At 34.7% G+C, this 21,611-nt stretch overlaps 1 protein-coding gene across 1 annotated transcript in view; it reads right to left on the bottom strand.

The window, feature by feature from the left end:
* LOC100049687 (ADAM3b) overlaps nt 1-21,611 on the bottom strand; it is a gene marked incomplete at its 3' end in the record, with an annotated part of 90,583 nt that overhangs the window by 32,761 nt on the left and 36,211 nt on the right. The window contains 3 exon segments of the mRNA NM_001098595.1: nt 2,407-2,505; nt 12,194-12,380; nt 21,190-21,329. Of these exon segments, the coding sequence (NP_001092065.1) occupies nt 2,407-2,505; nt 12,194-12,380; nt 21,190-21,329 (426 nt within the window).

Raw genomic sequence — 21,611 nt, 5'->3', positions numbered from 1 at the left:
TGGGAACTTCCACATAATGCTGGCACAGGCCAAAAAAAAAAGGAAAATGGTAATTTTCTATTGAGTGATTTTCACTTCAATTCTAAAACTAGATCTAATGAAAGCTGTCATAATTAAAATGCTGTGGCTGTCCTGGATATTTGCTTTAAGATAAAGAGAAAATATCTGACATAAAAATATGTGTATTTGTTTGTCATCTTCTGATTCTTGGAGACATTAATTGCACTCATGAAATACTGTAACTAACTCAGCCAGTCTTTACCATATTTCTAAAATGTTTCTTAATGGATATCTTTCTCCTTTTTGTATCTCAAGTAATTTTCCTTCCAGGACCCATTCCACTTCCACCATGAGGAGTTTATAAATTCCATAAAACTGCTTGTGACCCAGGATGATAGTCAGAACACTTCTCCCTAGACACAATAGTGGGAAATTTAACTTAGAATGAAGTGTTGGGAGGAGGTCAGAATTTCCACCACTACCAGAATGGAGATGGATGTTGGGAAAGAGAGGAGCCCTCTGCTCTTCTGAAATATCATATACTCTGGACTAGAAAAGCCAGGAACAGTAATGAGCTCTCTGTATCACATACAGAAAAAGCTTGTTTGAGAACTGCCAACAAAAAGGCAAGGATTTCCAACAGATGTACAGGGTAAGAATTCTGTTGTTCCTGTTTTAAAGCGATGCACCTGAAAATGAAGCTAGACTCATTTCTTAAGCTTCCTAAGTGTTTGTTTTTCTTTGTTTCACTGTTTGTCATCAAGACGCAACTAACCAATACATAATTGGTGTTATGCAGTACCAACTACAAATTCTTAAAATTCATATAGAAATGTCTGGATACTGGCTAAAAACATGTTAATTACTGTTATGTGTCAGAAAAACAGCCAGTTAAACTATTGGTCTTTCTCTTTGTACTTGGGCTTGTGTTTATCTAAAATGAAAATTTGTAAGAGAAAAGCTGGATCAAATCACTAAATTTCAGAAAAATGTCAGTGAAAACTAGCCTAACTGAAGTAGATAGAGAAGAAAATAGAAAGCCATTTTATCTTATGGCCACTAGTAAAAAAGAGTAGAGTGTAAGGCACCTGTGAGCCTTTAAATGCCATCGAAGGCCAAATTCTCTGCTATAACACATACTAAAATGAATGTGAACTGACAGAGTGCATAGTACATTTAGCTATTACCTTAAAGCCCTCCCTAGCAACTTATACTATGAATTTTCACTAACCAAATGTAGCAATTATCTCCATTTAAAGAACTATGCTTTGGGATGTAGGTAGAGGGCAGTGGGCTGTTTAGAAAAGTCTTACTGCTCAACCCCACTGATTTGGAGATAAGACTAAGATGAGAACTCTGGTGAAGGAAAAGCAACAAGGTTTACTGCTAAGAAGCAGAATCCCTAGGAAGTACATTAATGTGCATTGAAAACAAATGACCATTGGCTTTAATACCTAACCCATAGAGTAAAAAAGAACCCACACAGGAATGATATTAGGAGAGATTTCATTGATGGGGGAAAAAAAATCTGACAATCAAAACCTCTTATTAATCAGCTTTTATGTTTGTCAGAGACTCCTGAAAGTGATGCAAAGAAGGTAAGTTGCTAGAATGAAAAGCAATCCCTAGAACACAGATTTCACCCAGTCTCCTATCAGATGTGGCTCTGAAGGAATATTAAAGGGAAAACTTCCTAAGGGAAGTCAAAGATTCAGTCAGTCACGTCCAAGAACCTGCCAAAGCTAATCCTCTGCATTAGATATGCTATATATTGCTGACAATTCTATATGGATTCCTTTTCTGCTTTCTTTTTTTTTATATTTTTATTTTTGAATAGTTATTTCCCCAATACAGTTTTTTTCCTACTGTACAGCATGGTGACCCAGTTACACATACATGTATACATTCTATTTTTGCACATTATCATGCTCTATCATAAGTGACTAGACATAGTTCCCAGTGCTACACAACTTTTATACTACTTTCAAAATTAGATTTTTAAACTACTATTGTCTGTTTATTTAAACATTGCATATTGCACGTCAAATGTGTGTCTGGGGGCTTATTATAATTTTATCAGAAGGTATTTAATCACAAAGGGCTACATTCAGGCATGACCAACAGGAACTCATAGCACCCAAATTATCTGGGATTGTTTTTTAATGCAGTCATAAGAGGGGTCTTGAGTAGAGACTGAAAAAATACAGTGAGAAGCAGAGCTCAAAAGGTGATGGATAAAGACCCAAGGACCCCCTCTCAAATCTGAAATCAACTTTTATGAGTGGTGTACATAAAGTAAAATATATGAAAAATGAGTAAAAATAAGACTGTAAAAAACTAAAAAATGAGCCCATGCAAACATAAAAATTTCATTAAAGAAAATAATGCAATATTTTGAAAACTGACCTGACAGGTTTCTTTGTCACAGCAAATCCCAGTACCACACTCTGCATTTGTAATCAGTTCACAAGTTTTAGGATTACAGCATTTTTTATGACTACATCTCTAAAAACAAATATTATCAAGTTAAGTAACAGTGATTTTCAATCAAATAAATAATTTTATTTATTGTCAAAAAATGTCTCTAAGTTAATTACAATCACAGTATGATTTTTCTTCTGTATTTTTAACACCAGTTCATTTAAACTTAATGCATTTTGATATAGGAAAAAAAGATGATCAAGAAATTATTCATAATTCCATGCTCAATAATTTAAGCTCTTAAAAATGCAATGCAATTTATTTCAAACTTCTTTGTGTTCATAAATGAATACATTGTAAATTTTTAGATTTTTTTCTTTTATTACATCATAAGTACTTTTCTGTCTTACTAGGTATTCTCAAGAAACATTTTGAAAATACATAATAATTTACAGATGTGACAAAAAAGGGGTTTCTAAATTATAGTAACATTTTTTATCACTAACATTTCAAAGAAAAATTTTATCTTATTTATCTTTAGAATTTCATATTAAAAGTTAGTTCTATAAGTTATTTGGTCATGGAGTTTAAAAATATTAAGGGCTTTTTATAATACATTCTCATTTCCTCCTTCCTTTATGGTTATCTATTCTGTGCAGGAGTTGTGTTTCTTAAGACTGAGAGCAATATTTAAAAATTAGTAAAGTAGGGAGTTTCCATTGTGGCTAAGCAGATTAAGAACCTGACATAGTGTCCATGAGGATGTGGGTTCGATCCCTGGCCTTGCTCAGTGGGTTAAGGATCCAGGGTTGCTGCAAGCTGCAGCATAGGTTGCAGATGCAGTTCGGATCTGGCCTTGCTGTGGTTTGGTGTAGGCACCAGCTGTAGCTCCAGTTCAACCGATAGCCAGGGAAACTCCATTGCCCCAGGTGAGACCCTCAAAAGAAAAGAAAAAAAAAAACATTAGTAAAGAGGACAGGCATAAATAACAAGTTGTTCACATCTCTTTTCATTTTACTATTTTTTTTAATGTCAAAAATGTTACATATCTGAACATTCTGGTTTATTTTATATTTTTGTGCCCATATTTTTGTTGAGGTATTCCTGTTTATTTCCTTCATTTTTAAGCACTTTTATATTAATTATATTAACTCCCACATACTAATACATGTTATTACATTGAATAATTGGTCATGATAACCTATGTTTGTTTTGGTGGGTATTTTTTGTTTGTTTTGGTGATTATTTGATATTGTGATATATTGAAATGGAAATCTTTTATGAAATCTGAGAAACATCATCTTTTTTTATAGCTCTGTTCTTTGAGTTTATGGATAAAACTTTGCTCTATTAATTAGTGTGTGTAAAGTGTTAGTGTATATTTATATATATATGTATACATACACACACACATATTTATTTTACACTGAATTATTTGAGTAGTTATGTTATGAGAGAAGCTGTAATCTGGATTTTTTTCCCACAAAACAGTATATTTATGAGTTCATTTATGGAATAATAACTTATACCTGCTATTTTGTCATACCTGGATTATCATTTAACATCCTATATAAAATTTTATACAGTATTTTCAGGTATACCAACTTCAAAATTATTTCTTATTAAAGTATATTAAAACTATTACTATACAACATATTTTAATCTTTACATAAGTCAGATGTCTTTTTTGAATTTTCATGTTTCAAAATTAAGAAGACTATATCACACTTCACTATACAAATATAGTAATGAAAAATGACTGAATATTGAACACACACTAAATATTAATATTGAGGAAAGAAAGCAAAAATCAATAACATGAAAGGGAAAATTCCAAAGGCTACAGTCAGAGAACCTAACCTCCAATGTATGATTAGTCTAAATTTCCATCATACACTGGACAATACACAATGTAAATCTAGACTAATTCTGGACTTAGAAATAGACATGCGGTTTAGGACTAGAATATCATCATGGGACTGGAAGCCAAAAACTTGTAAAATTTGTAGCTGTGCTATATCATGGATAAATTTGAGAAGCAAAGGAATACTTGTTCACTCCCAGTTGCCCAAACATTATCAAATGTCTCCTCAATACTTAATATCATCCAATGTTTATCTCTTTGTAAAATCAATGATATGTATTGAAAAACACTGAAATGTTTCTCTATTTCTAGAACAAACTCAAGTATGCATTGGAATTAATTGATTATTTTTATTTAGATATTTTGCAGATACTTCCAAAATATGAATCATTCAAAGCAATGTTAAGCTGAGTGTAGGAGTGATCAATAATTTTATGATTTAATTCTATTTCTACATGCCTACAAAGAACAATGGAAATTGAAATGTAAAAACATGTATACAATTTATACTTCCAAAAACATGAAATAACTAGGGTTATAGTTAAGTAATTAAAGACACCTTAAAAAATGGAACAATGTACCATGTTCATTACTTGAAAATCACAACATTGTGAATATGTCAGTTCTCCTAAAATTCATTTATAGACTCAGGAAAATCCCAATCAAAATTCAGCTCAGCTTTTTTTTTAGAGGCATGGGAAGGAGTAGAAATGGAAGAATTGATTCAATATATATATATTTTTTAATTTAAAAGAAAATGTAATTGACCTATAGTTGATTTACAATGTTCCTTCAAATTCTGTTGTACAGAAAAGTGACCCAGCCACCCATACACACACATTCTTTTTATTTCCTAACCCAAGAGACCAGAAACAGCTCCCTGTGCTGTACAGTAGGACCCTATCACCCATCCATTCTAAATGTAAGAGTATGTACCTACCAACCCCAAACTCCCCATCAGTCCCCCTCTCTACCCTCCACCCCCTGGCAAACACAAGTCTGCCCTCCATGTCCATGATCTGTTTCTGTTTTGTAGATAGATCATTTGTGTGATATTTTAGACTCCACATACAAGTGGTATCATATGGTGTTTGTCTTTCTCTTTCTGACTTTCTTCACTCAGTATGAGAGTCTCTAGTTCCATCCATGTTGCTGCAAATGGCATTATTTTGTCCTTTTTATGGCTGAATAGTATTCCATTGTATATATGTACCACATTGTCTTAATCCATTCATCTGTCAATAGACATTTAGGTTGTTTCCATGTCTTGACTATTGTGAATAGCACTGCTATGAACATGGGGTGCATGTATCTTTTTCAATGAAAGTTTTGTCTGGATATGTGCCCAGGAGTGGGATTGCTGGATCATATGGTAGTTCTCTATTTAGTTTTCTGAGGTACCTCCATACTGTTTTCCCATAGTGGTTGTACAAATTTACATTCCCGCCAACAGTGAAGGAGGGTTCCCTTTTCTCCACATTCTCTCTAGCATTTGCTATTTGCTGACTTGCTAATGATGGCCACTTGAAGTGGTGTGAGGTGGTACCTCACTGCAGTTTTGATTTGCATTTTTCTGATAATTAGTGATGTTGAGCATTTTGTCATGTGCCTGCTGGCCATCTGTATGTCTTCTTTGGAGAAATACCTATTTGGGTCTTCAGCCCATTGGGTTGTTTATTTTTAGTTGTTGAGTTGTATGAGTTGTTTGTATATTTTGGAGATTAAACCCTTGTGGGCTGAATCATTTGCAAAGATTTTCTCCCATTCTGTGGGTTGTCTTCATTTTTTTAATGGTTTCCTTTGCTGTGCAGAAGCTTTTGAGTATAATTAGGTCCCATTGCTTTATTTTTGTCTTTATTGTCATTATTATAGGAGGTGGATCAAACAAGATGTTGCTATGATTTATGTCAAAGAGCGTTCTGCCTATGTTTTCCTCTAGGAATTTTATAGTACTTGGCCTTATGTTTAGGTCTTTAATCCATTTGGAGTTTATTTTCGTTTACAGTCTAAGAGAATGTTATAATTTTATTCTTTTACATGCAGCTGTCCAGTTTCCCCAGCACCACTTATTGATGAGACTATCTTTTCTCTACTGTATGTTCTTGCCTCCTTTGTCATAGATTAGTTGACCTTAGGTGCTTGGATTTTATTTCTGGGCTTTGTATCCTGTTCCATTGATCTGTATTTCTGGTTTTGTTTTTTTTGTTTGTTTGTTTGGTTGGTTGGTTTTGTTTTTTGTTTTTTTACCTGTGCTACTCTTTTAATATACTATTTACATTTTTTAAATGATTTTTATTTTTTCCATCATAACTGGCTTACAGTGTTCTGTCAATTTTTTACTGTACATACATATTTACATTCTTTTTCTCAAGTTATCATGCTCCATCATAAGTGACTAGATATAGTTCCCAGTGCTATACAGCAGGATCTCATTGCTAGTCCATTCCAAATGGAATAGTCTGCATCTATTAAACCCCAAACCCCAGTCCATCCCACTCCCTCCTTCTCCCCCTTGGCAACCACAAATCTGTTCTCCAGGTCCATGATTTTCTTTTCTGTGGAAAGGTTCATTTGTGCCATATATTAGGTTCCAGATATAAGTGATATCATATGGTATTTGTCTTTCTCTTTATGATTTACTTCACTCAGGATGAGAGTCTCTAGTTCCATGCACGTTGCTGCAAATGGCATTATTTTGTTCTTTTTATGGCTGAGTAGTATTCCATTGTGTATATATACCACATCTTCTTAATCCATTCCTCTGTCAATGGACATTTAGGTTGTTTCCATGTCTTGGCTACTGTGAATAGTGCTTCAGTGAACATATGGTTGCATGTGTCTTTTTCAAGGACAGTTTTGCCCAATAGTGGGACCGATGGGTTATATGGTACTTCTCTATTTAGTTTTCCGAGGTGCCTCCTTACTGTTCTCCATAGTGGTTGTACCAGCTTACATTCCCACCAACAGTGCAGGAGGGTTCCCTTTTCTCCACACCCTCTCCAGCATTTGTTATTTGTGGACTTATTAATGATGGCTATTTTGACTGATATGAGGTGGTACATCTAGTAGTTTTGATTCTCATTTCTCTAATAATCAGTGATGCTGAGCATTTTTTCATATGCTTTTTGGCCATTTGTATATCTTCTTTCGAGAAATGTCTATTCAGGTCTAAAAAAAAAAAAAGAGAGAGAGAGAGAGAAAAGGAATCAGGATGGGGCTAGCATTCCTGAGAGGGAGCTGTGAAAGAGAAAAGGAATCCACAACCTGGGAAGCCACCTAACCAACCAGGAAATCAGCTGAGATGTAGGGACCTCAAAGTTGCTGAGAAAAGCACAGCAGCTGACCTGAGGATGGAAAAGTAGAGTGAGAGCCAAACAGATCATCTGCACCACCACCCCAGACACCACAGCCTGAGACACTCAGGTGGGGGCTGGGGGCTGAGACTCGGGCTCCAGAGGTCAGTTCCAGGGAGAGGACTAGGGTTAGCTATGTGGAGACAGCCTGAGGGGCTAAGGAGCAATGTGCCATGAACTATATTTTGGTTTTGTGCCAGTACCATACTGTTTTGATGAATATAGCTTTGTAGTATAGTCTGCAGCCAGGGAGCCTGATTCCTCTGTTCTGGTTTTTTTCAGTATTGCTTCAGCTGTTCGAGGCCTTTTCTGTTTCCACACAAATTTAAATTTTTTTTGGTCTAGTTCTGTAAAAAATGTCATTGGTAATTTGATAGGGATTGCATTGAACATGTAGATTGCCTTAGGCAGTACTGTCATTTGACTCTACTGATTCTTCCAATCCAAGAGCATGTTATATCTTTCCATCTGTCTGGTCATTTTTGATTTCTTTCATCAGTGTTTTATAGTTTTCAGAGTACAGGTCTTTTGTCTCTTTAGGTATATTTATTCCTAGATATTTGATTTGATTTGATTTGATGTGATGGTAAATGGGATCAGTTCCCTAATTTCTCTTTCTGGTCTCTCATTGTTAGTATATGGAAATGTAATCAATTTCTGTGTATTAATTTTGTATCCTGCAACTTTACTGTATTCATCAGAGTTTTCATTCAACAGTTTTCTGGTAGTGTCTTTAGGATTTTCTAGGTAGAGTATCATGTCATCTGCAAACAGTGATAGTTTTACTTCTTTTCCAATTTGGATTCCTACTATTTATTTTTCTTCTCTGATTGCCATGGCTAGGACTTCCAAAACTACATTGAAATGTTAGGGTTACCATTCTGGGAATTTGGCCAAACATTTTAATTTCATAAGAAGGGGCTTAGAGCATAGCTTTCCCGTCCTGGACTCTCACATGATGTATCACTGGATTATACCAATTCATGTAAAATGTAAAATACTATTGATTATACTAATTATTGTAATAGGCAAAATGCTATTGAGTATGTAAATATTGTATCATAAGAATAATACTTTTATAATGACCTACACTGAGAAAATTGCTGTTCATTGTGTGCCATTTAAACAAATACAACTAAAGACAGATATTACCATCCAAATAATGCTCTTGACATGCTTCTAAATTGAGTTACCTAAAAAGCAGCTAAGTTTCAATGGGAATAGTTGGAGCTCAGCAACAGGAATTGATGAAAGCAGTTCAGGAAAAGGGGAGGGGGGGAGCCTGGCCATTGGGCACTATATCTGATTTGGACCTTCTGCAACCACTGGCATTTCTGACCACTTACACAGCTGACTTCATCCACTGGCCCTGAATTTCCTTTGTTATTTACTGGCTCCTGCAATTTGTACCCACATAACTTTATTCCACAGTTAAGTGAAGAAAAGATCTGATTCTAATATTCCCATTCCAATATTCCACAAATGCCCTTTATGAAACAATCCAAAACAATTGGGGTGAGAAAAACCCCCAAAGTTCCACTATAAATAGATTGGCCTCTGACACTGGTGAACTCCATAAACAAGAGGCTACCCACCTACAGGAACAGAAATAGCCCACCTATTGTTTTTACCTAAACAATTAGATCAATGTGGGTCCTCTCTACAAAACTTGTCTCAGTCTGAGAGATCTTAGTTAAGAGGAAAATGAGCATGTATCCTCCTACCATACTGATGAAAAATTGCTTATAATTCTCATGTGAATGCTGATGAAATAACAGAAAAAAATGTGTAAAAGAAATGAAAAAAACACTCAAGGATAAGAAAACCCAAAGTAAGTGAGACATCCTCAGTTTGAAGTTATGTAATTATGTATACTTTATGACACAGTGCATCAGTTTATTGGTATCTATACATCCAAGTGAAATGTAGGCACATGCCAGAGGAGACATGTGCAAGAAAAGTCATATATGCCTGAGACTTAATAGTCAAAAATTGAAACAAACTTAAATTTTCATTGACATAGAATGGATAAACCTAAACATTTATAAAATTAATACTGAAATCAGTGAAAATTATTGTTAAGTACTAGTCCAAGTTACAAAATTATAAAACCTTATGATCGGAAATTATATAAAAGTAGGAAATAGTCCAACTATGTTATGTAAGGATGCAAAAAACAAGATGCAAAACTGTGATGAAAAGTAAAGCACTGAAACGATTAAGTTATAAATGATGGTTGGAAGGAACAGGCATGTATTTGAGAAGGAACACAAAAGAACTTCTTTTGTCAGAGATAAAGTTTGTTGTGGCTTGAGGGCAAATTCTTCAGGTGCTTGTTAAGTGTCTATTCAATATACTCTTCATCTGTATCTCATGTGTATATTTTATGTTTATTATATACCTCAATGAAATTATGAGAATTACATAAGTATTTACTACTTAACAAAAGAGGGCAGAGAACTGCCCTAAAGCATATGTATATTTAATAAATAGAATATAATTCAAAAGGAAATTACTATGACTTCAGGAGGAAACTTTGGCACATACACCCACACAAAAAACCCTGAATAAAAATTCACTAAGAAATAAAAGGAATGGTAGGTAACTAAGGCAACTATTTTCTGAACAAAGTCTTCATAGTACTATCTATTGGAAAGAGTAAAGATGACAGAGATAAAATTTTTACAAAAATACTATGTAATTTAATTGGATTATAAAACCTGATATTTAGGGGTAAGTTAGTCCAGATATGATTAAACCTTAAATAGGTATGTGAACGTGCAAGAATCATCACTAAAGGGAAATAAAAGGTTATAGCCAATAAATCACTGAAGGAAATAATGAGAAGAAAGGAAAACAGAACACATAGATCAAAAGAAATAAATACAAATCCAATTAATTACTAAATGTGGAAAGAGGAACATAGAGAGTATAAAAATTTGGGGACAACTAAAATTATAAAAAACATATGTAATCTAGAGGAATGTAATAGCTAAATGTAATAAGGTATGCTGGAAAAGATCCTTGGACAGAAAGAGGCCAATTAGGTAAAAACAAAAGAAATCTGAAATATAATAATCTGAAAATAATGATGTACTTTAATTTTAAAATATGAAAATATTTTAATCACAATAATGTTTAGGGGGTTAATCTTATAAACCAGATATAAAAAATAATATATTAAGACAGTGTGGGAGTTCCCGTCATGGCGCAGTGGTTAATGAATCTGACTAGGAACCATGAGGTTCCCCTGGCCTCACTCAGTGGGTTAATGATCTGGCCTTGCTGTGAGTTGTGGTGTAGGTTGCACACGCAGCTCGGATTCAGCATTGCTGTGGCTCTGGCATAGGCCGGTGGCTACAGCTCCAATTGGACCCCTAGCCTGGGAACCTCCATATGCTGCAGGAGCAGCCTTCGAAAAGAGGGGAAAAAAAAAAAAAAAAAAAAAAAAAAGACAGTATAGATTTTGAACTTAATAGTAAAATAAACTGAATGAGAATAGAAAAGTATTCTATTCTCAGGCAAATATTAATTAAAGGAAGCTAGTGTGTGGACAAATATAGATATAGATACATAAAAATACAGACATGTCACACCAGATAGACTTTAAAACAGAAAGAAACCTTAAAAATATAGAAATTCATTGTTTGAAGGTAAAAATTTAACTTTCTAGGAAGATAGAATAACTAAGTTTGCACTATGTAGAATAACTTGAAAATACATAAAGCAGGGAAAAAGTAAATTATAGTGAAAATTATGCAAATTCAATGGCATAATTAGACTATCAATATTATTTCTCAAGTACTGAGAGTTCAGGCAATCAAAATTGTTAAAAATACAGAAGATTTGAGTCACTAATTTAAAAATTATGATATAATCAGGATATACAGAATTTTGTTCCTAAAAATTGTTGACTTTTCATAGTCTCAAGCAACTATGGAGAATTCAAAAAAAAAAAATCACCATGCATAAATGTATGAAGGCAGGCACAACAAAATTCAATGATTAGGACTCTTTCCCAGTACATGCGGAAAAAATTAGATAATGGCCAAATGCTAAACAAACCAATAGCATGCCAAAGGTTAGGATTAATTCAGTTCTATGAAACCAAGTTAAAATGCATGAAGCTCTCCAGATGCAAGGACTGAAGCTAGGAGATGAGAAGGTGAACAACAGCATAGATGTGACTCCAACAGCTCAGTGAATCCAATTCAGTTACTTTGGGGGAATTCAGGGATGATTTAGGTGATAACAATACTATTGCTGGAACTGACGGTTATACAGAAAGGTGTGTATTGCTACTCATGTTTACACAATAAAGAAAATCTACTTCTTTAATCCGTGCTGCACTTACCCCATACTTAAATTCTTCAAATGCTTCAAATTCAGTATGTTAGTTATTGCATGTTCCATCCCTCCCCATCTGAGATATTTGATTAAACAGTGCAACATTTAAAAAAAAATCCTTCCCTTTTATATCACATCTATATTTATAAAACTATACGACAAACACAAAAGCAAATCTTTAGATAAGTTATTAATGTTTCTCACTAACCTCTGCATCTCCACAGTCACATTGCTCACCCGCATCCAAAACTCCATTCCCACAAGATGCAACTTGTCCTTGGGAAACCACTTTGGAAATTATCTGATTTTGAAGACATTCAAATTCAGGCTGTGAAACTGTACTTTTAAATTCATCTATGCTGCAACTGCTAAAAAACTTCACACCACGGGAACGTCTAAAATTAAATTATACTCTTCAGATAAATGGAATAAAATCATTATCAAAGTAACACTCTTCAAGAACATGCTGTGAATTCTGTACTACTTCATTTACAGAAAAGCCAAGAAGTGGAGAGCGTTTTTATTTTTAATACAATCAGTAAATTAAAAATTCATATCTATTGTAATTCAATATAATAATACACACCTAATAAGCTGAGGAAGTTAAGGTGACATGAGTTAGAATATATTGAAACAAAACAGTGCTTGGTACACAAAAAGCTCTATTTCAGTAGTATGTCTTATTATTTATTACTTCATTATTATTGTCAACTTCATCATAATTATAATCATTATTATAAGAGCACTAATTATCATTAAGAAAATTCAAACATACCAGGAATAATACAGAAAGCTGAAGGAATAAACGAGGGTTGATTGTATTAAAAGTCAGGATTGGGAGTTCCTGTTGTGGCTAAGCAGATTACAAACCTGACTAGTATCCATGAGGATTTGGGTTCTATCCCTGGCTTCGCTCAGTGGCTTAAAGATATCCATCACTGCCTTGAGCTATGGTGTAGGTCTCAGACATGGCTTGGCTCAGATCCCGCTGTTGCTCTGGCAGTGGTGTAGGCCAGCAATTGCAGCTCTAATTCCATCCCTAGCCTGAGAACTTTCACATGCCACACAGGTGGCCATAAAAGGCAAAAAAAAAAAAAAAAGTCTGGATTATTTGCACTTTGATAATAAAATTAATTAATTTAAATATTTCAATACCAAGTATATAAAAGGAATAAGCCTTAGATTTGTTTTATTTTTGATATTTCTATATTTCTAGGTACATGGTTTAATAAGTTTTTTTAAAGTTGTAATAATTTCATACTTAGAGAAATGATACAAAAACACAAACAAGAAATTTGTTTCCTGAAAAAGTCGAGTAATTTGCCAATGGGATGTCATGATCACTCTAAATAGTTATATGTATAAATTCTCACATAGAAATGAATTCTCTTAAAACAGACCGTCAACATCAGGAAATAATGATAACATTACTAACATTTAATCCTCACATTCAAAACTCCCTTCATCACAATTCTGGCACTTTATGGCAAAAGGATCCAGTTCAGAATCAACTGCTGCATTCAGTTCTCAGGTCTCCTTGGTTTTACTGACCGTGTTTTTTGGCTGAATATCGTGACATTGAAAAGTTTTATAATTACAGGCTGACTATTTGGTAAAATGTCCCTCAATTCAGGTTTATGAAATGTTCTGTCATAGAGTGAGGTTATGCATCTTGGCAACCTCATCACAGAAGTGTTGCTGAGTCGGCTTCATTGTGTTATAACAGACAGCACATGATTTCAATTTGTTATAATTTGTATAAAATCACTTTGTTTGGTTAAGAGGTGTCCGCCAGTCTTCACTCTAACATTTCCTTTTTTCCTTTTCACTTAATCATTATTTGGAGGGAAATTTCATGTAAATATCTCATTTCTAATTACATTTTCTTTTCTCCCCCCCCCACACATTTCCCTGTGCTATACAGTAAGGTCCCATTATAATCACATTTTCTTAACTTTTTTTCTTTTTTTTGGCTGCACCCATGGCATGTGGAAATTCCCAGGCCAGGGCCAGGGATGGAACCTGTGCCGCAGTTGTAACTTGTGCCACAGCTGTGGCAACACTGAATCCTTAACCTGCCACAAGAGAATTCTTCTAATTATACTTCAATTTATTCATTAAAGTATTTTTATGATGACTAGGGAGTCATACTTTCCTATTACACTAAATGGATTATAATCCATTGCTCGCATTTATGAATTTCAAATTGTCCCAGATTTGCCATTTGGGAGCCTCCTTCAAAATGACTTTGCATCCCTGTGACAAATCTCCATAATTCTTTGAACACCTCCTTATACTCTGCCACAAGATGTTCCAGGCACATTTGTATTTTGTCTGATGCCCTGGAATCAGGAACCCAATGTCTCCAATTTTATTCTTCTTTCCCAAGATTGCTATGGCTATTCAAAATCTTTTGTGGTTTCTGTTAAATTTTAGGATTGCTTCATTTCTGTGAAAAATGTCAACAGAGCTTCAGTAGGGATTATATTGAATCTGTAGATTGTTTTCGATAATAACATTTTAACAATATTAATTCTTCCAATCCATGAGCGTGAAATATCTTTCCATTTACTTGTGTATTCTTTAATTTCTTTCATCAATATCTTGATTCTCAGTCCAGAGCTTTCATCTTCTTGATTGTTAAATTTATTCCTAGGTAATTTTATTCTTTTTGATGCTATTGTAAATGAGATTGTTTCCTTAATTTCTCTGATAGTTTGTTATTAGTATATAGAAACACAAGAGATTTTGTATATTACTTTTGCATCCTGTAACTTTACTGAATTTGTTTACTACTTTTAACAGTTTTTGGTGGAGTCCATAGGGTTTTCTAGGTGTAAAATCATGTCATCTGCAAATAGTGACAGTTTTATTCTTCCTTTTTTACTTGGGTGACTTTTATCTTTCTTTCCTGCCTAACTATTCTGACTAGGACTTTTAATACTATTTTGAATAAAACTGGCAAGAACATGCATCCTTGTATACATTCCAGATGTTAGAGGGAAATTATACATCTTTTCACTGTCAAGTACGCTCTTAGGTGTAGTTTGTTATATGTATCCTTTTATATATACTTTGTTGAGAATATTTATCATAAATGGATGTTGAATTTTTTTTCAAATGCTTGTTCTAAATTTATTGAAATTATCATATTATTTTATAAATGGGGTGTGTCACACTGATTGAGTTACAGATGTTAACTTACACTTGCATCCTTATAATAAATCCCACTCAATCAATAGATCATGGTACATGATCCTTTTAATGTGCTGATGAATTTAGTTTGCTAATATTTCATTGAGGAGATTTGCATATATGTTCATAGAAGGAATATTGGCCTATAATTTTTCTTTTCTCATTTTTTTTTTTTTTTTTTTGGTATCAAGATAGTGCTGGCCTCATTAGAAATGTTCCTTCTTCTATTTGGCGGAAGGCTTTGAAAAGGATTTGTAGTAATCCTTCTTTAAATGTTTGGTATAACTCACCAGGGAAACCAGTGGTCCTCAGCTTTCAGCTATTGTAAGGTTTTTGATTCCTGATTCAATCTCCTTACTATAAATCATTCTGTTCAGATTCTGTATCTCTTCATGATTCAGTCTTGGAAGGTTCTATGTTTCTGAGAATTTATCCATTTCTCCTAGGTTGTCCAAGTGGTTCATGTATGATTGTTTATAGTAGTCTCTTATGATCCTTTACTTTTTTGTAGTATTGGTTTAAGTATATCCTCTGGTTTGTCATTTTTAAAATTAGAGTACTCTCCCTTTTTTATTCTTGGAGAGTCTAGCTAAATTTCAATTTAAAAAATTTTTTCAAAGAAATATCTCATTGATTTTTTTTCTATTATCTTTTTTTGTCTCTCTTTCATCAATTTCTACTCTGATTTTTACTATTTCCTTTTATGTACTAATTTTGCCTTAACTTCTTTTTCTAGTTCCTGGAGGTATAAAGTTAGGTTGTTTATCTGATCTTTTTATTCTTTTCTTGATATAGGCACTTATCACCATGAACTTCCTACTTATAACTGCTTTGTCTGCATCCCATATTTTTTGTTAGGTTGTATTTCCATTCTTCTTATTCTCAAGGTACTTTCTCATTTCTCTTTGATTTCTTCATTGGCACATGGTTGTTCAGCAGCATGTTGTTTAGTCTTCATGTACTTGAAAATTTTACAGTTTCTTTTAATTTCCTTTTGTAACTGATGCCATTGGTGTCAGAACAGACGCTTGATATGATTTCTATCTTCTTTAATTTGTTGAGCCTTATTTTGTGGCCTAACATATGATCTATCCTGGAGAATGTTTCACCTGCACTTGAAAAGACTATAAGTTTTGTCTCTTTTGGGTGGATAGACCAGATGCTTGTCAGTCTGTCTGGTCTAAGATGTCATTTAAAGCCAATGTTTCCTTGTTGACCTCTGTCTGGATGATCTATCCAGTGAAGTATATAAGTTCTTAAAGTTTCCTACTATTATTGGATCACTGTTTGTTTCTCCTTTTATTTTGTTAATATTTGCTTTATGTATTTAGGTGCTCCATGTTGAGTGCATATCTATGTACAAATGCTGTATTTTATTGAATTCTTATTGAACTGTCCCCTATATCAACAAGTAATACCCTTCTTTGTCTCTTACTATAGTATTTGTTTTAAAGTCTATTTTGTTGGATATAAGTATAGCCACCCAAGTTTTCTTTTGATTTTCAATTATGTGGAATATCTTTTTCCATCCCTTCACTTTTAGTCGGTGTGTTCTTACCTCTGAAGGGAATCATCTGTAAGTAGGATAGGGATGGGTCTTGTTTTTCATCCATCATCCACTTGGTCTTTTGATTGCAGAATTTGATGTATTTGCTTTAAGAGTAATTATTGATAGGTATGCACTTATTGTCATTTTGTTTCTTGGTTTCTAACTGTTTTGTAGTTCCTCTGTTGCTTTCCTCTTTTCTTCCTCTCTTCCTTCATTATTCCTTGTGGGTTCACTTCGGTCATATGCTAAGACTCCTTTCTTTTTATCTTTTGTGAATCTACATTTTTAAAAAATATTTTATTGCTTTGTGTTTACAATGAGGCTTACATATAACAACATACTTCTATAACATTTTATTTTAAATAGAAACACTTTATTTTAAATAGAAAATTTAGATGTAGATGTAAATTTTATTTTAAATAGAAAATTTAAATGTAGATGTATCCGAACACTCTTCTTAGGACATTTTTACTCTCTCCTAACACGTTTTGTTTTGATATCACATTTTGCATATTTTTATCTTGTATATACCTTATCAAATTATTGTAGTTATCGTTATTTTCATTACTTTTGACAGTTAACCTTCCTACCATGTTGATAAATGATTAATCACCCACATTACAGATGAGATTATTCTGAATTTCAGTATATATTTAGCTTTCCCATCTAGATGCATACTTCATATGTTTCCCTGGAACTAATTTTAGTGCCTTTTCTCCAGATTAAAGATTTCCCTTTATTATTTGTCCTAAGGCTGGTCTAGTGGTGATCAACTCATTTAGCTTTTGTTTGTCTGTAAAACTCTTTATCTCTCCTTCATTTCTGGATGACAACCTTGAGTATTTTCTTACTTCAGCATTTTGAATATGCCACACCACCACTCACTGGAAGGTAATTTGTCTGCTGAAAAATCTGCTCATGTCCTTATTAGGGGTGCCCTTGTATGTAACAAGTTGTTTTTCTCCAGCTATTTTTAAGACTCTCTTTGTAACAATTGTAGTTGGAGAAGTAGTTCATGGCCAGCTATCACCCAGGGTACTGTGCAGATAGCAGACTGGAACATACCCCAGATGTCCTATGAAACAGGCCTATTTGCTTGTCCAGGGGATTTTTCCCAAGAGGCAGGCTTCTTGTTGGCACACATCTTGGGCCCTACGGTGATTCTGTCAATTAACAGAGGCTGAAGGACCTAATTTTTCACTCTCCCCCTACCTTGCTCCAGCTCATGGTTCTTTTCCCAGAAGGAACCTTGCCTGGCATCTTGATTTTTGTTGCTGCTGCCTAGGAACATATGTAGATTGCATGGTTCTAGTGGCAAGCAGGACTTATACTCCTGGGTACCACAGGATGGTAACCTACAGAGAAAGAGTTTCAATCAGTTACCACCTGCAAGGCACAGCAAGAGACCTCTGTTAAAACTCCCCAACTGGAGATAATGGTGCTCTACAACATGAGAGGAAGACCTTGGAGAGAATTCCCATCCTCCAAGGCCTCTGAAAAGGATAACAGTAGGCCTCTGGATGTGTGCTTAATTAGAAGCCTGCCCCTCAGGCCACAGCTATGAAGCTAACGGGCTTCATTCAGAGAAATTCTTCACTCCTAGGACTGTGCCCTTTTGTTGTGCCCTGGGGGTGGTAGCTGTTTAAGAAATCTTTCTCCATTGATTACAATCTTGTGGGACCTACAAATTTAAAATCAGCTGGCCACCAGAGCCAAGCAATCTAGAGCTATCCTGTGGGTGGCTACTGCAAAAATCAGGGTGTCAGAGGAGGGGACTAGCTCCTTTCCAGAACACAGCAAGCCATAGGTAGGCAGCAGGAGAGCAGAGGGATGGCATCTACCAGCTTCCATCTCTGGGGAGTACCGTAGCCAGCCCCTAGATGTGCACTCAGAGGCTTCAACTTCCAACCAACACTGTAGCCTCAGGAAATATGCCTCTTTCACATAAAGTCTGGGTACCTTTCAATAGGCTGCCTCAGCATTTGTCCCTGTGGTAGGGGAGTTCAATATTTTAAGATTCATTTCTCAGTTCACTATAGGAGAAGTGTTGTGCATGTCATCTGTGTAAGTTTAATTGTTTTTCAAAGCTACATATTTTGGGGCTTATGTCTCAGTTGCAGGTCTTCAAAGTTAGGGTGTCCAATGTGTTCAAGCCTTTTGATCCTCAGAGAGAATCTCTTGGTTTGAGCTCCCTCCTGATTGTGAGTCACCTTGCTGGGGGTAGGAATTATGATGAGCTTGGTTCCTAGCCTCTCCTACTCTCTTTGATGTGGGTTTCTTCTCATTGTACTATTTGTAGTCCAGTGCTAGTTTTGGGGGGATTTGGGGTTTGTTTTTTTCTGCGGAAATTGTTCTCTATTTCTACATTTGTTCAACATCTACAATTAACATCTATATTTGTTCTACATCTACATTTGTTCTGCAGTTGTTCTCCATCTATAAAATGTAGCCATAGAGTTGGTTTGTCCTAGGGAGGACAAGAGTTCTGGTTCTTCCTCACTCACCATCTCGAGCCAGAATATTCATAAATAATTCTTGACATCTCCCTTTCTCTCAGTTGTATGAAATCACTACGGATAATATCAGACTCATCATTTCCCAAATATTGTTGCCAGAGGTACTCCGGCTCTTTCCTCAAAACTCACCAGCCCTCGCCTTTAGCAGGAGTCTCCTTGCTGAAAACCTGCCCACCCTCACCTTCAACAGGAGTTGAAAAAAAATCTTTAAGGTAAAGAGTCCATTGATTAGAGAGGAAATTACAAACAACAAAAAACCCCAGAGGGAACCAGCTGGGACCAAGATGGTGATGAATCTGACCTCCAACTGACCCTGAATCTCATTATACATTGATTTTATTATATTAGCTTAGAAAATGACACACCTATCAGTGGCCATAACTGGACATTAAGGACTAAAAAGGATAAAAAGAGGGTGGTACCCCACTCCCTTGAAAAAGCCTTCCTCCTTCCTCAGTAGACTAATGCATATGCCTCCAGATCATTACTCTCACTCCTCTCCCTTTTTTGTCTTTACTCTTTCAAATTAAATCTTTCACACCCTGTGGGTGCGAACTTGATTTGCGAATTTAGTTCCTGCTTTTACACCCTCTGCCCACTCAATAAAGCTTGTGTGGTGTAGCTCTCACTTTAGGTCTTCTTATTCTGCTGCTCAAACAAAACAAAAACAGAACCTTCAGAAGACCAGGCAGAGAGCCTAGGTCCAGTACAATTTAATTCAGTAACAGTAATACTATAACGTTGTTTTCCCTGATATAGTTAACATTCGTGTTACAACATAGATTTTATTATCCATACTGCACAAATAAATTAAATTTTGTTTTGCCTTTATCATAAAAATCCCAGTATCTGCATTGTGATCGATTAATTTGGCTCTTTTCTACATTTCCTATTACCTCCTGGACTTCCTCCTCTGACTCAGTGTTGTTTAACCTCATGGTATGTGACTTTCTTAATTTAAAAATTTCTATGCCTAGAATATTCTTCCTGATAGTTGTAGCTACTTCTAGTGTTTGTTTTATCCTCTTGCATCTCCTTTCTCCAGTCTTTTGAGCTTTTAAAACTTCTGCTGTCCAAGCATCACTTGACCTGCTTTCCATGAAAAGTTTTCAGCAAGTTCTTTATATGACCAGATTCATTTCTTTTCTTTTCTTTTTTCTTTTTTTTTTTTTTTAGGGTTGCACCATTGACATATGGAAGTTCCCAGGCTAGGGGTCCAATTGGAGCTGCAACTGCCAGCCTATGCCACAGCCACAGAAACACCTGATCCAAGCCACATCTGTGACTTACACCACAGCTTTTAGCAACACCAAATCCTAAACCCACTGAGTGAGACCAGCATCAAAGCCACATCCTCATGGATACTGGTTTGGTTTTTAGCCTGCTGAGCCACAGTGAGAACTCCCAGATTCATTTCTTCTCTTTCAGTTCCCAACTTAAGTTTTTCCTCAGAACACTTCCTAGACTACTTTATCAGAAAGTTTCTCCTCTCATGTATTCCCTTTTTATTCCCCTCTTGGTGCTTATCATAAGCTGTTTAAATTTTATTTATTCTTATGTCCATTTTTAATGGTGTGTCCCTGATGGACTAATATATGTAGCCCTTTTCAATCGTGTTAACCATTTGTAAGATGAACTAACACAATATGTGTGACACAGCATATGCTTTAAAACTTTTCTTGATTGAATGAATGAATTTCACTCCAAGATTCTAATACACCACAGACTCATTACCAACCTCCACTTTCTCTCAATACATCAAGACTGAATATAGAATTATGAAGCACACTTCCTGCAATATCGAATACTCATTATCTTTAATAAACTTTAAAATAACTTATATGTACTTAATTAAAATATTATCATTCAAGTTATATTGAAAGAAATTGTACATCAAAGGCTGGAAACATTTCCCAAAAGAGACAAGGATTTGATAAAACTTACATTGCTTCAGGATTCATTATGCATATATTTCCTGGACAGTCACAATTGTAGATGTCACTTTTGTATGTTAATCCCAGGTTAATTCCAATCAACTGTGCCAAAATAACTGAAAATGCCTCTAAACTTATCATCTTTGGGTACTAAATAGAAAAAAAAAAAACATACACAGAAGTTTGCTTGAATTTTTTTTCCACCTTTAATCTTTTCAAATAACTGTGGCCATATTACCTAAATATATGGACTCACTTAAAATACTCATATACCAGGCTCATTATTTTTTTAGAAATATAAAAAAGTCAAATTTTGTTATTATTTTTGAGTAATAGTATTTTCAATCCAAATGGCTTTGACAAATAACAAAATAAGAGTAATATTATCATGTTTTCATGACACATACTGATTTAATTCCAATAAACTTAAGG

Source organism: Sus scrofa, chromosome 15, assembly GCF_000003025.6.
Source record: "Sus scrofa isolate TJ Tabasco breed Duroc chromosome 15, Sscrofa11.1, whole genome shotgun sequence".
NCBI lineage: Eukaryota > Metazoa > Chordata > Mammalia > Artiodactyla > Suidae > Sus > Sus scrofa.
The sequence above is the reverse complement of the archived record's forward strand: the minus strand, read 5'-3'. Positions and strand labels throughout refer to the sequence as shown.